The sequence below is a fragment of the Nyctibius grandis genome, chromosome 4 (genome assembly GCF_013368605.1).
Source record: "Nyctibius grandis isolate bNycGra1 chromosome 4, bNycGra1.pri, whole genome shotgun sequence".
Taxonomy (NCBI): domain Eukaryota; kingdom Metazoa; phylum Chordata; class Aves; order Nyctibiiformes; family Nyctibiidae; genus Nyctibius; species Nyctibius grandis.
The window spans coordinates 11,916,908-11,932,572 of NC_090661.1; the positions used below are offsets into that span (position 1 = coordinate 11,916,908).

The 15,665-nt window shown below is 37.7% G+C and overlaps 1 protein-coding gene across 1 annotated transcript in view; it reads left to right on the forward strand.

Annotated features, from left to right (window-relative positions):
* Positions 1-15,665, forward strand: part of SBF2 (SET binding factor 2) — a 288,886-nt gene that overhangs the window by 41,804 nt on the left and 231,417 nt on the right. Inside the window, 1 exon segment of the mRNA XM_068398307.1 lies at positions 8,724-8,809. Within this exon segment, the coding sequence (XP_068254408.1) occupies positions 8,724-8,809 (86 nt within the window).

Here is a 15,665-nt window from a genome sequence, read left to right on the forward strand (position 1 = left end):
TGCTTCCATGAAGAGCTTTTCCAAAACTCCTAAAAAGTGACAAGAATCCTTGATAGTTTAAAACTTCTTCTGTTTCAAATTGTTTAAGGGCTTTGATATGAAAACGTTTTTACTTCACAGCAGATTTTAGTGCTTTCTTTAGCACTAGGTCCTTTTGAAAAGAAGGATAAGCACTACTGTACTCCACAACCTGCATCTGTGTATCTTTCACACTGACAGTATGTTTCTAGCTTTGAACATGTAAAGTTGTACTTCTGAATACTCAAAATGATTTATTAACTTTACACGTAGGATTTGTAATGGTAGTTTTAAAGTGTTTTGTGTGGTGTAATTCCTTATGTTCTTTCTCTGTGATCTGTAGTGTTTTTCTTCTGCGCAGACCTGAAAACAATATCTTTTGTAACAAATCACCGAAGTTTTTACATTCAAAGCTTTCTTTGCATCTACGATTAACTACACTTAGAGCTCAAATGTATTTTTATCAGGGGTTTGTAAGTGAAAAGACAGAGTTTATCACAGTTCTCATTAATTTGGAATGTAAGTTGCATTAACAGCTCGCTTCTGGAATTTCAAGGGCAAGCAAGAGATGGCATGTGACCTTTCATGGGGAAAGATTTATATAAGAAGGGAATTTAGGGGACTAGGGTTCAGGAACCAGCAAATTATGCCAGAATTTTAATGTGTTGCATGTTTGTATTGTTTAAAGAAAAAGATGGGAGAAGAAGAAGGAGAAAGAGGGCAGATCAGAAGAGGTTAGCTGGGGAGAAAAGTTGCTTTTTCCTTAATAGCTTAAGGTATAGACTGCTCATTCAGCATTCTTACGGGCTGAAATTTTGGTTTTGGTCTTGGGTGAATTCACTATGTGTATGTATTGTCCAGGGACAAGAACGTAATGTCTGAAAATTTGAAGCCTGATTTGATTCTTAATGGATTAAAGAGTTAAGCCATCTTGAAGGTAAAGATACTATTGGATGATGATGAGATGATTATTATTATTACCCGGCACCCTTAATGAAAATGAAATTGCAATTCATTGCTGTAGGTATAAAATTACAATTTTCAAAATTGCTGCAATATCTTCACAATTTTTGTACCCCACTTTATATGACATAGAAATATTTTACTACAAGAGGAAAGAAAAAAATTGCAAAATTATTCAATTAAAGTATAGGAGTAGTTTTGCTTTTGTACGATTAACTTTATTAAGATAACAATATGGGTGTTTAATAATAGTAATGGCAGTAGTTTTGTTGGAAATGTCTTTTGAATTCTTGTTACTGCCAGGCGTGTTTTGCATATATAATTAATAATGAAAGTAATTACTATTTTACGTGGAACACATTGTTAATATGCAGTGATCTTCCATGCTATGCTCATGCACATGTATACTATATTAAATAGTTTGTTGTCTAAGTGATGTGTATAGTGCATCTGAGTTTAAGCAGTTTCAAAAACCTCCAGAAATTTCTGTGTAATTGATTTGAATTCAGTGAGCAGTGCTAGCTATGGGGTTTCCACCAGATTTTTGGGCAGCTTGCACATTGTTTGAAAGGATACCAAAAGACAGAAATCTTTGTATTGATGATACAAAGATCATTCTTGCTGACTGTGGCTATCTGAATCCATTAACAGTGGAATAACCTGTTTTTCCAAGTTAAAAACAAGATGTCAGTATTAATGAGTGCCAGGTCTTCCTGCCATTCGCAATAAAGGGAGTGGAATGAAGAGCAAAACCTCTGGGATCTTTTTAGATCTGGGATCTGTAAAGCAGATACTGGCAGGCACTGCCTGAGGAGGTTACTACTGGTATTCACTGGCTGTTCAGTGTGTGTGTGTTTTTAATGTGGTGTCACACTTGGTCAGTTAGTTTTGGTTAATAGGAATTTCACTTGGATATTGAAGGAATGTCCTTTTAGTGTTCTTTCCCCCCTCCCTCCTGTTCAGATTTTCTAATTTATTCTTTAATAGAGGTCTTTGCATTTTGTTAAATATTTGTAATAGATTCCTTTACATAAAATAGAATTTTGCATTATTGATTAAACATGATTTCAAATACTTGATCAGAAGAATTAAAAAAACCCCAACAACCTCTGTGTTTGAAAAATCATTTACAAATAAAGATGTGATTGAAACGTGATTTAACAATGAGTTAACATTTGGTATGTGGCCTTGGTATTTTTGGAAGGTTGTCAATAGTTATCAGTACCATGTATTGAAACAAATTATAGCTGTTGTTGAAATCCCATGATCTGATTTTTTTTCTGTTTCTGCCTGTTGTGCTGAAACAGTTGAGAATGTAAGATCACTTAGGTGTTGAGTTGCAGCCACTTCTTGAATAATATGATATCTTCAGACATAACTGCTGTGCTGAAAGGTGAATGACTTAATGAAAGTCAGCTGAAGGCAGATAGCATCGACACCCTCACCCCAAACCATGGGATTTAGGGACTTACTACAATTCTACTGTTATTTAACTAGCTGGATTGAAAAATGCCAACAGGGAATCAACAATAATTACACTATAAAGTATTGGAAAAATGTGGTGAGTGTACTGTACTGTACTGAATTGTTTTTATTATTAAATGGGAGTGCAGCTGCTGACTCTTCTCTTGCACAGGTTTTAATCTTGTGTAGCAACATTAAGGAAATTACTTTGTATTTGCATTCATGTAAAGGAGTAGAGCCCATAAGAACAGACCTTTTCTATCTATCTTTTTGCTTCTGTATAAGGATTAAATGTTAAATTTCTATATTTTGGTGAAGTACACTTCAAATCAAAGAAAGAAGCTTCTTGTGGCAAGAGCAGGCCAGGTCCTTGCTGCCTGTAGAATGGAGATTCTTTCAAGTGTTCCTGGGTCTAAACTTTTCACAAAGAATGCAACTTGCAGTTCAGTAACTTGTGTATTTGAAAATAATAATTTTATTCATTTTTCAAATTTACCAAATTACAATGAATTTTACTTTGTAATTGCAAACATATAAAACACTGAGATTTTGAAGAATTGCCATGATTTGGACAGAGTGTAGATTCATTAAAAAAAAAAAAAAAAATCCTCCTTCCCCACCCCTGCCTGAAAAGAAATCAAATTCTGGTGAGGTGGAAAGAGGGTTTCCCATCTATCTGTATTGTATACAATTTAAGAAACCATGTGAAATAGTGAGATTTTATGCATTATAAGTAGATTTGTAAATCTCAATCACACGACTTTTCTGTGGAAGGATTAACGGTGCTTTTTTTTGTTTTGTGTTTTTTTTAATTTTTTTTATTCACATCTGATGGATGTGAATACTTATTTTTCTTAGTTTTTCTGATGTTCATATCTTGGATACAGAACTATTCCTTTTTTTTTTTCCTTTAAAATGTGTTTCTATGATGTATTCTTCATGCATTCTTCTGTAAACTCTTTTTTTCCAACTTTGATCTTTCTTTATATTTAAGATGAATCTTCACAAAATCATCAACTTAACTGCTGTGGGCCTTAACTTCAACTGTTTGATATCTGGAATTTTTTTGAGACTTCTGTGAGCCTTTCTGAAAAGGATCCTTTTCTAATTTTTTTCAAAACTTGAATGCTAAATCAATTGCACTTGAACTAGAGATAGATAGAAAGTGTTTCCTTTTTCACGAGTGTTTTCCCAACAGTGGCCTCTAAGATGGAAAAATCAGGAATAACTGTAGTGGGCATAAATTGCAGAGTTTTGGGAGCAGGGGGCAAGTTGTACGAGAGGAGGTCAGGAACTACCGTGTGCCAGGCACAGCTGCTTCCAACCAGCTTTGAAACTGGTGTAAACACCCCAGTGTGTATCAAAACCTCAGCCAGCTAGAGGAGCTGGTGGCACATCTGCTCACACGTATTAAAGACAGAGCAACAGCCAGGAGAGGCAGGAGATGTGGAAGGGGACATTGCTGGGGACACAGCTAGAGTCACACTCTTGGAAGGTGCTCCATGCTAGAGGAAACACACTCCCCGAGGGATGCTGGCTACCGGCGACCTATGCTGGGTTGGGGACATCCCTGGAGGGACTATAACTTTGTAGATCTGTGCTGGAGCAGAAGAAAATCAACAAGAGGCAAGGAACAGCAGAATAAAACCGCTATGTGCATGACCCCAGCCCCCTGCACTGCCCAGCACCTCACGAAATGAATTGGGATGGATGGAGGGATGGATGGATGGATGGATGGATCAACAAGGGAAGCTGAGATTAAGGAGTTGGGGGGTAGAAGTGCTGGACTGAAGTTGAGTGGGAGAGGAAAGAAGTGTTCGCAAATGTCTGTTTAATTGTTTGTTGTCGTCTTTGTCCCTGAATCAGTGGCCAAAACTTTATGTTAATTGGCAAAAAATTAAATTGAAGTACTAATTCCCTGAGTCAAGACTGGTTTTCCTGTGACAATAACAGGTAGTCTATGAAGCAGCCAATTGCTTATAAACAAACAGTTGCCTAGCCCATATATACTGTGTAGAATCTAATTGCTACTCCTCATTTTTTCTCTTGAAAGCACTTACTTCCCACTGAAGTAAGAGCAACCCAAACCAGTTTGTGTGTATTTGTATTTGTATATCTTTGTATGTCTTATTTTTAAATGTAGTAACTTACTGAGATGTCAATTAGACCATGATAAAGCATCCAGTTGACAGCAATTTTGAAGGCATCTACCTGCCTTCAGTACTCCAGAGGAAAAAATCTGAAGCATGTAGGAGTGTTGTACAGAAACTCTGCTTGTGTTTGGTAGCAGAGGAGTAAAACAATTTGAAAGTAGAAGGATTTAAGGGTCCATGATAAAAATCTAGTTAAGGATTCACCTTGGCTTTACTTGAGACTTTAAGAGAAGAATAATGCATGTGCAGAGAAGTGCAAAATGATTTTTTTTCTAAGTAGTACTTGGAACATTTTATTCTATATATAATGGTTTCAAGGTATCTCCTCAACATGTGAAGCTTTCGTTTAATTATTAGTTGTTTTGGAATGATTCATCCCAGAGATGAACTGAAGTGCAAGTTCAGGTAGCATAAGAAGTTCAGTCTGGCTTTCAGAAAATGTTCAGAGGTGCAATTCTTTCAGGTAACTTCCTACTAAGTTTTATAATCCTTCCTGAAAGCAAGATGGAATTACATGCAGTAAGGTCTTTTAACACTGGTGGCCAGCATTAGTGGCCTTTCAGGGTAAGTAACCTGAAAAGACTGATAACATTTTGGCATAAAGGAGTGAATATTACAAATTTAAAAAAAAAAATTGTACATCTCTTAATTCTGAATTAGAAGAAGTTCCTATGCTGTAATGTAGGAGTCTCTTTCTAGCAGTCTAATAAAGAGAAACGGAACTACTGGTAGCTTCAAAATGTGATGAAGGAGAAGAAATTTTGAGCCACTTTCCTGGATTTCATTATTTATAGGTGTAGTTGGTAGTGTCAAAGGTCTCAGTCTTTTGAGAATTGTGGTGGATTCACCTATACACAGCAGGGACTGAACATTTTTTGCTGCTGTAATTCTTTGATACTTCCTGTCCAGGAAGCGTTGGTATCTCTGTTCACCTCAGTCCTTCTGCCCTTTCTTGCTGCTGGCCTCTCAACCATGAGTTCTGCTCTCCTTGGAGGGTGCTTGTGCTCACTGCTGTCTTGGGTGCGTTTGTTTGCTGTCTCTTCCTTGCTCCACCTGCCAGCGTTAGAACAACTAGAGGAAGAAGAGATTTGACAAAGATATGACTTAAGGAAAGCGGATAATGTGGTAATTTGAAACTTTAACTCAACAAGGGAAGAAGTTCTGATACCAAGTCAGTGAAGGAACAGCCCTCTCAGAATGAAGAAGAGAGTAGTAGAGGCTCTCAAGTAGGTGACTGCATAAAGGAATGGGAGGAAAGAGGAGTTCTCTGAGTGGGATACCAAACGTGAAGGGTAAGAGGAGAGCAGAGAAGGCTAAATGCTGTTTGTTGCATGCTAGCTACAAAATACATATCAATTCTTGCCATATCTAGTTGAAAATATAGCTCTTCTGTTCTTTTTTTTTACGTGGAAGAAGGAAACGGGGACTGGATGTCTATAGAAGAAAGGAGGAATGCAGGGATGTGTTTGCCTGCCTTAGGAGGGAAGGTGCGTGACTGTCTGCTCTTCTTAGAGCTGTTTAGGAAGGGAATGGTAAAGCCTTTCCATTTATGCCTCCTAATTTTGAAAGGATGTTGAGATGAAATGGAAGGGGGAGAGGAGTGATAATTCAGTAGAAGATGCTGCGTAAGAAAGAGTACATGAGGCAACAGTTCATCTTAAACAAGTGAAATTAGTGACTGGTGACCCTATTCAGTTCCTACAGTCTAATAGATCTGGAGTTCCCTTTTCTTACAAAAACTGCAGCTGTAGCCATGTCTGTATTTTTTCCTTGGTTTTTGGTATATCCTAACTCTGCTTTCACAGCACCTCTGCAGCTTCTCTCTATGATCTCTCCTTTGGCTTTTAACTTGCTGATTACGTCTCTTGCTGCTGCTTACATCTCACAGCTAACCCGGTCTGATTGCAGTTCTTCAGCGTGCTGCCCTTGGGAGTCACAATCAGCATGTGCTATCTTGGGGATCAGGTTGCTGTTTGGAATTTACTCTGTGTAGTCTATATGCCTATTGCACCAAGAATGTCTGTTCCTAAATTATTTTCAAGAGAAAATCATAGAATGTTAAGCGTAAAAATACATAAACTGGAGAAAATACTGCTTACTAAATTGTCAGATTGATTCTACCTAAATGTCCTGTAAAATTTCTTGTGGGTTTTAAGATAGAAGCAAACTCAAACTGTAAATTAGCAGGAAGCTTAAAGGAAGCATATTTTTTTTCTACCATAACATTGATTTATGAATTGCTTTATGCTAGTAGACTTGAGTTGTGTCAGATTGAAAATTTTCTCATGGTAAGGCCAGGAGTATAATGTATTTGTTGCTGCTGCTTGGGTGTCTGCAACACATATGGACTGCTACTACTAATGCAGAATTCGTACTGTTTCGTAATATCAAAGTATAGCTTTGAGAATTTCACGAGAAAATGTTTAAAAATTTTAATGTTTAATCTCAAAGCTTCATTACATGATTTTAGAGAAAGGGTGATCCAATGGAGTGTGATGGGTCAGCACAGATTATTAAAGCTATTAAAAGATATTTTAAATGGTTGCAAGTTTCAACTTTGCTGTTTAGGAAGCTTTATGTATAGTTTAATGAAAACTGATTTCTGAAATATCTGTTTTTATTTTAAATCAAACTTTTGGAGTGATGTCAGCTTGCTTCCTTATCCTCCCTGTTTCTCCTATGATCCACTTACTGGGGAAGGGAATGAAAATACAGTGGAGTCTAGAGCTGTGCGTGCTCTGGTTGGTTTGAATGTAGCTGCTGATTGCCTGGGTGGGTGCTGCCTTACAGAAGAGGTAACTGTTCAGCTCTGCTGCTTTTTCCTCCTCTTCAGAGTAGAGGAAAGAACACACCTCTACCCAGCAACAGACTTGCAAGCATATGTGTGTTTTGTGTCTGCTTACCTCTGAAATTACGTTGAAATCATCCAAGAGATGCAGAAATTGCTAGAGTGAGGACTGACAGATAGGTAATGTTATCACAGAAAACTTGTTTTCTTGGGTTTAAAATTAAAATGTGTATGGAATGTTAGACAGGTCTTTGATGTGCGTGTGAAATACCTGGCCATGTTAAAGCAGTTTCCTTCAGAAATCAGAATAATATTAATTTTTCGATTTGTTTAGTATGTTTGTAAGATAAGGAAAGCAGAGAAGTTGCTTTTTTGTGTAGCAAAAGGCAAGATTTGTGCAAGAAAAAAGGTCATTCTTCCCACTATTGTACCATGCTTTAAATGTGTAAAGCGTAAGCTGAAGGCTATTGATTGTATGCTTTACATTGTGTAGTGGCTGAATTTAAAATGGTCCTAGCTTGCAACATTCCTTCAGGGTGGTATTGATTAATGTAAAAATTGCTTTCGCTTTGCCACTTTATATTGTGGTGTATCCTAGAGCTAAAATTCAGTAAAAAAAAGTTCTGTTTTTTTTAAGATTTACTCTGGGACTTCAGCAGGTGAGGAACAAAATTCATGTTTGTATGTGCATTCCTGTACCATTCAGGATGAAAGGACACTACAGTTGAATACTTGTGGTGTTTCTGAAGGGCTTCCTATCTGTAAGACTGTGGCGTAAAAAAAAGAAAGGGGAAAAAAAAAAAAGACAGTTGCATCAGAGAAGTTATCAGAAATGAGCAGTTTTTCTCTACACCTTTCTGTATAGAAAATCACTGCTGAGTTGTCCAAGGAAACCAACTAGAAATACTGCCAATGAACTAGAGTGCCCTGGATAAATCATGTGTTTTTTTAATCTATAGACTTCTTTTTGAAGACTGCTTGTTGACAAATATTTGATTTTTTTTTTTTAAATACCACATTATCCATTACACTAGGTTTTAATTTACTACTGTTTGTAGAGAGAAACTAAAATTACCAACAATCGTCTGTCACTTTGGAAACATGTGTGATGGGCATAGGCTGGATGCAGCTTGCAGCTTCATTTCATGTAATGATGCCTTGTGTTACTACTGGAGAATATTAAGTTTGTATTTGTTACATGACTTGCAAGACACATTTGAGGAGCCTGTTCTGCCTCTTGTGCTGAAACATTTTCTAATATTGGGCATATTCTGAAAATATTCTCAAAATTATGACACCAGTTTGCCTTTAAGTAATAGAATTTTCTCTTTCAGCAGGTCCAACAGAAGGTTTGGGAAAAATAATACAAAGATTTCCTCAGAAGGACTGGGAAGACACTCCTTTTCCGCAGGGAATAGAGTTGGTAAGTTTGCATTACATTTTGTAATTTTTAGAATTTCTTTCACATACAATTGGAAGATACCTCTGCCTTCATGGAATAATCTGTATTATCTAACCCAACAGGGTATGGATAGAAATTACATGGGTAGAGGGGATACATAATAGCTTTAAGAATAATATTTTGGCTAACAGAAGATAATTTATTCTGCTTTGTACCTCTAAGTAGATATTCCTAGAATACAGAAAAAGTCTGCTGCAAAGTTAGAAACAGTGTATTTAAAATAAATGTTTATTTGTGTCAGTAAGTTTATCATTGACTATGTTTTTAGAAGTATTCTTCAGATGGCAGATGGCTTTTCATTGTCACGTTCAAATAAACACAAATGTGTGTTTGTATATTGTAGATTAAAAAAAGAATTAAAAATAATATCCCAATGGACTGGCTTGATAAAAATGGTCAGTCTTTACCCCATATTCTGTTCTTGACAGATGGCATAATGGGTGCTTACAAAAACAGTACACTGAACAAGGCTAGTGTACAGTGATGTATTTTAAATACCCTCTCTGGGAATTCATGAAGTACCACTTTTTTCCCTTCCTTGGTCTCATATTGTGAGATGCAATGAAAAGGTCTCTCTTACTCATCTGGATCAGGGATTTATTAAACATACGGCCCTAAAAGTTCTGCAGAGAAATGAAATACTGTGGTCACACTCTGCAAATTAGGTTTCTGAGAAGTCAGAGCGAAACTGTTACTGCTGTGAACTTAGGAACTTCTGAGGCAGAATGAGCTAGAGAAGGAGATGGCCCGTAGGAAGTGTTGCAATAGAAGTCTTTGTACTGTAGGACAAAATCAGCTGCAGAGGACAAAGACACTGAGTCTTCGCCGTATTTATTACACAGATATAGCAAACATAGCTAGCTTTTACCAGTACAATACCTTTCAACCAGTGCTCAGCTCACTTGCTGAGTCATAGCATGCTGTTGTCCAGGTGTTGTCTTCTCCAGTGAAAGAGAAGGGAGGGAATCTTGGTGTTTGCTGCTGGCACTCTGGTGTAGCAGAGGTTTATGTTATTCACTCTGTGCTGGTGTACGCGACTGGTTGCTCATTTTCTTCAACAGTGTGGTTTTCATTTCTTCATAGTCAAGCATAAGCATTATGTTTTGGGGGGAAGTCATACATTAATTACTGGCGTAAGCATTATTTCTGATACACGTGATGGATAGTTGCAGTGTTTGTGGTACACTTGCATAATGCTGCATTTGGCAATGTAGTGCTGTGCTGAAACAATGGAAGCTCCTGCTTTCTCTGAAGTGTTTCTATTACTGTTACAACATTATACCACTCTCTATAGCAACTGCTGTTTGCTTTAGCTGGTAATTCTCTACGTAATACATGTCTAGCCAGCATGTGCTCGATGACTGCTGACCGGGTTCACATAAGTGGCTTTTTTGTATAATACACACATTTGTAGATCATTAGCAGAGAAATAAACTTTTGATGCCAAGGCTTCGGGGTGTTTTCTTTTTTTAACCGCTCTCTTGGTGTTGAACTAGGTGGTTTGATCTTGCCTTAAACAACTACAAGAATTTGAGTCATACTAAGATTTATTTTGTCATACAAATCTCCCTTACCTATTTCAAAGAAAGTAATGTTTCTGACTTCCAGTGATGTTTTGAAATAAATGAGCACAGCTTCTCTTAAAGCAGTAAAACTTCTTAAGTGATATATCTGTATCCAAATGTTATTTCCCATTTAAGTTTCATTGTAGGATGTTAGAACTACAAGAAATACTTTTCTAAAGGAAGATTTTTTTTTTTCTTGATTGAACAAAACATTATTTTTGTATCTGTTCTCAAATGACTCATTAGGAAAAGCCATTAAGACTTTAAACTTTCCAAGTAAAATGAAATCTGACCACTTAAAAGTTAAGGACATCTGTTCAGCCAGTTGGCAAAATTAGTCAAATCTTGATTTGCTTTCCAAATGTGGCAATAAAATTTTAATTAAGATTGAGGAGTTAGACATATTCCAAAGATCAAGTACTACAGTAAATCACTTAGAAAATCAGATTTTGGCCGCATGTGTTTTTCCAAGGTTTTGGATGAGTGTAACATGAATCAACATTAATTCATGGAAAGGGAAGACAAAAAGCTATGTTACCCTTTTCCTTTTGTCACCTTAAGGGCAGCTTTAATATCATTAAGGCGATAACAGGCAAACCTTGGGGGGAAAAAAAAGGAGAAAGAAGGTAAGAATAGAATAGTTGACATAAATGTATATGAGAATGAAGGCAGACATTTATATGAATAGCACTTAGTTCTGTGAGCAATTTGAGTTAAAATTGTTTTAAATGTACTTCCTCTTCATTGAGTGAAGGATCTTTATGGAATTATATGGTTTCCCTGAAACAGGAAAAAAAAGCAATGGTTTGTATCTGAAAAACATGTTAGGCTCTCTTCACTGTGTTTTCATGAAGGAAACAAAACCCAAAGCTTTTTATGCCTAGCAATGGGATTGAAGGGAGATTTGATTTTTGAGTCTTGGCTTCTGTCAAAGTTATTTCTTCGGCCATGAATCATGGAGATCTTCAACTGATTATTGATGAAGATCTCACTGCCCTGTCCCGCCACTATTTTGTAAAGCAAATTATTTGCCTGTGAATTTGGACATGCGGATTTTTTTTTTGAAGTTTTTGCCAAATAATACAGGTTGAATCAGATAATTTGTCTTGGCAACTAATGGATGATATGATCTATTGTTTCCCATTCATGTATTTAATGGCATTTTATGAAACAAGGTCAGGGGAAAAGAGTGGAAAAGACCTATGCCCACCCCCAGGCTTTAATACTTTAGGATGGAAAATGCCTGTTTGGACACCTTGTGATCTCCATAGCTTGTAGAGATGCGGTTGGTCCAAGCTCCAGCCAAAAACTAATAGACAAAATCCTCTGAAACTTTTGTGGAGGGCTCTTCTTTTTCCCCATTTCTTGAATTCGTGTGGTCAGATTTCTGAGACATAAATTAAGACAATGTAGAGAGCAGAGCTGTGCAGGTAATTTTAAAGTTAAATAATAAAAACACTGCAAACAACATTTTTGATTTCTTTGAGCCCCGTTTTGAAAAATGGCCCAACATGGGAAAAACTGTGCCTAATGGACCTGCCCTTGCATGCGTGAAAAGGAACAATTTTGAGAACATCTTATCTAGGAAAGATGATGACCTTATTTCAACTTTTACTTTTAGCCTTGACTGTATTTGTAGTTTTGTTAATTTGACACAAATATGTAGAGAATTGGGTCATTATAAAATGTAATTGCAGTTTGAACTTCACTGAAGAGTGTCATATTTGGTGTATATATATTCTGTATTAAAGGATTAAGAGTTACATAAACTGTTTCTGTTTTTGTGTGTAGCATGTTCTGGTCTTGTTTAACAAACATGTAAGTTATGAAATAAACACATTGTCCAAAATTCAACAGAAATAGACTTTATGAAATTTTATTGAAGTGTTTTAATTTGTCTTGTTAAATAAATTGCATATCTTCTGCTTGTCAGTGGTGAGTGAGCAAAGCCATGAGTCCCTGTTGAGGGGAAGGTACTGTTAGTAGGTCTCGGTCAGTGTATCTTCTTAGAGCATCTACTTGTCTGAATCTCGTCAAATTACCTAAAGAGACTTTTCTTACTCTCACACTCTTTGCATTTGCCACTACTCTAATGGCTTCACAGCTTTTAACTTTGTTCTGTTTACAGCTGAATGCAGAAACTTTGATAAGTGAGTCACCTGCAAATTGCTGTGAAACATACCTGAAGATTTCTGTAATGGGTGACTGATCATTGCAGCAGCTAGTAAGGGCCCTAATACTTTTTTACAGTTTGTTGAATTGTGATATAACTGAGAATAAGATATGATATTTGTTAGTATTCTATATCATACATATTGATTGTTACTTCAAAAGCAGTAAGATGCTGCTCTTTGATTTGCTAGAACAAAGCAGTAAGGCATTCGACACTGTCTCCCACAGCATCCTCCTAGATAAACTGGCTGCCCAGGGCTTGGATGGGTGGACTCTTCGATGGGTTAAAAACTGGCTGGATGGCCGAGCCCAAGGAGTGGTGGTGAATGGGGCAAAGTCCAACTGGCGGCCGGTCACTAGCGGTGTTCCCCAGGGCTCAGTTCTGGGGCCGGTGCTGTTCAATATCTTTATAGATGATCTAGACGTAGGGATTGAGTGCACCCTCAGTAAATTTGTGAACGATGCCAAGCTGGGTGGGAGTGTCGATCTGCTAGAGGGTAGGAAGGCCCTACAGAGGGATCTGGACAGGTTAGATAGATGGGCCGAGACCAACGGCATGAGGTTCAACGAGAACAAGTGCCGGGTCTTACACTTCGGCCACAACAACCCCATGCAGCGCTACAGGCTGGGGGAAGAGTGGTTAGAAAGCGGCCCCGTGGAAAGAGACCTGGGAGTGCTGATCGACAGCCGGCTGAACATGAGCCAGTAGTGTGCCCAGGTGGCCAAGAAGGCCAATGGCATCCTGGCCTCTATTAGGAATAGTGTAGCCAGCCGGTCTAGGGAAGTGATCGTCCCTCTGTACTCGGCACTGGTGAGGCCGCACCTTGAGTACTGTGTCCAGTTCTGGGCCCTGCACTTCAAGAAAGATGTTGAGGTGTTGGAGCGAGTCCAGAGGAGGGCGACCAAGCTGGTGAAAGGTCTGGAGGGTATGAACTATGAGGAACGGCTGAGGGAGCTGGGGTTGTTTAGCCTGGAGAAGAGGAGGCTCAGAGGTGACCTTATTGCAGTCTATAACTACCTGAAGGGAGGTTGTAGTGGAGTGGGAGTTGGCCTCTTCTCCCAGGCAACTAGCGATAGGACAAGAGGTCATAGCCTCAAGCTTCACCAGGGGAGGTTCAGGTTGGACATTAGGAAGAATTTCTTCTCAGAAAGGGTCATTAGCCATTGGAATGGGCTGCCCAGGGAGGTGGTGGAGTCACCATCTCTGGATGTGTTTAAGAAAAGACTGGACATGGCACTTAGTGCCATGGTCTAGTTGACGTGGTGGTGTCAGGGCAACGGTTGGACTCGATGATTCCAGAGGTCTCTTCCAACCTGATTGATTCTGTGATTCTGTGAACCTTTTGTGGGCTATTCAAGAGGAATATAAGAAACATTTTTTTATAATTTCAGCTTAGAATCTGAGCATCTTCAGTTTACTGACAAATAGCAGTCCATCTGCAATTTACTGACAAATACAAGTCAGTTTTCTCAAGTTTCATGGAAGTAAGCTGACCTTGAGGAGTAAAGGAGGCTTGTACTCATTCTTAAAGTTAATAAAGTATTTGGCTCAGAAAACGATTGGTTTTCAAAAGAATGCAGTTAGAACATACCAATCTGATAGTTGTCCCCCATGATATTTCAAATGAACATGTTTGGGTATCCTTCTCCATAGTCTGTCTGTTTCAGACAAGTTATTTCAGCTTTACACAGGTATAGCTTAAGTTTAAAAATAACCCTCTAGAATCAGCTGAGACATATAGAGCAGTTTAAAATTAGGATAATCAAACATCTTGTTCTCACTTGTAGAAAGAATCCTTGAGAGAGTATGTTGGTTGAATGAATTGGCTTTATATTTCTGCATATTTTTCTTATTTATAATGCAGTTTTAATTCTGCTGTATACCTTTCTAGACATCATAATTAGTTTTACATCAAAGGAGGAAGCTTTGGTATGTAATGCTACACTGCATACTCATTTTTGTCCCGGGGCTAAATTAGCTAAACTAAGTGTCATCTGCATTACTCAGTGTTGGGAGGCTAATGTTAATTAGGCCAATGAAAGTCATGCCTAGAAATAGATGCATTGTCTGAAGTTTAAACTAGATACAATGTGTTTGTGCAGTTTGTGAGTAGCGGGGAAGAAAATTTCCCACTCTACTGGTGGTGATAGTGGTGGTAGTAGTGTCATGAATTAGTAATTTTCATTTCAAGTATGTGCAAGTATAGAAATGAGAACATACATTTCTAGACAAGCTAATCACCCATCCAAATAATTACTTAAATTGTAAAGTGTAATTGTGAATTGTAAAACCTGTTATTTAATACAGTCCTTTGAAGACAGCTTACACGTATTATGATACTAAGAGAAGTGCTTCTGAAGAAAGACTGTATGTGTCTCTTTGAGATCTGGTAGGATACCTGCTTCCTCCTAGAGGAAGAGGAGTTGGTGTTGTTGAAATGGGCATATTACTCCTTTGTGTAGAGCCTTATCTTTGCTATAGATTATAGCATTTCTGCGCCTTTGAACAGCGTCAGATATGAACTCTTAAGTACGTATGAAGTATGTCTTTTATGAAATACTGGGTTCAACTTTCAAATTCCAACTAACCTGAGATATGAAAAAAAAAAGCAAATGAGAGTAAGGAATGGTATTTATGTATTTTCAAAGTATATCTGTATTTTGACCGACCTAGTAGATCACAGTCTTTTGACAAAAACCAACTTGATAGTCCTGTACAGATGTCCACTTCATGATGACATACATAACTTACGAGTGACAGCTATACCTCTTGAGATCTTAAGTGAATATACAGTGCTGTTGGAGCTTCACAGTGGGGTTGGGGAGAAGAAAGCTGTCAAAAAAACCCTCACCAAAACCCAGCTAATTTGTCTTCAGAGTTGCAGTGAAGAACAGAATTTCTGTCACTCAATTGAAGACATTTTAAGGTAAACCAGATTTTAAAGTAGTGAACTCCTAAACTTTTGGAGATGCCCAGTGCAGAGTCTCTGAAAATAATTATACATGCTGTCAAAAGTAATACTTTTTAAATTTCCAGTGCTAATCACTTAGTGTTATTTTTTGTTTTACCAAGTTGGTGT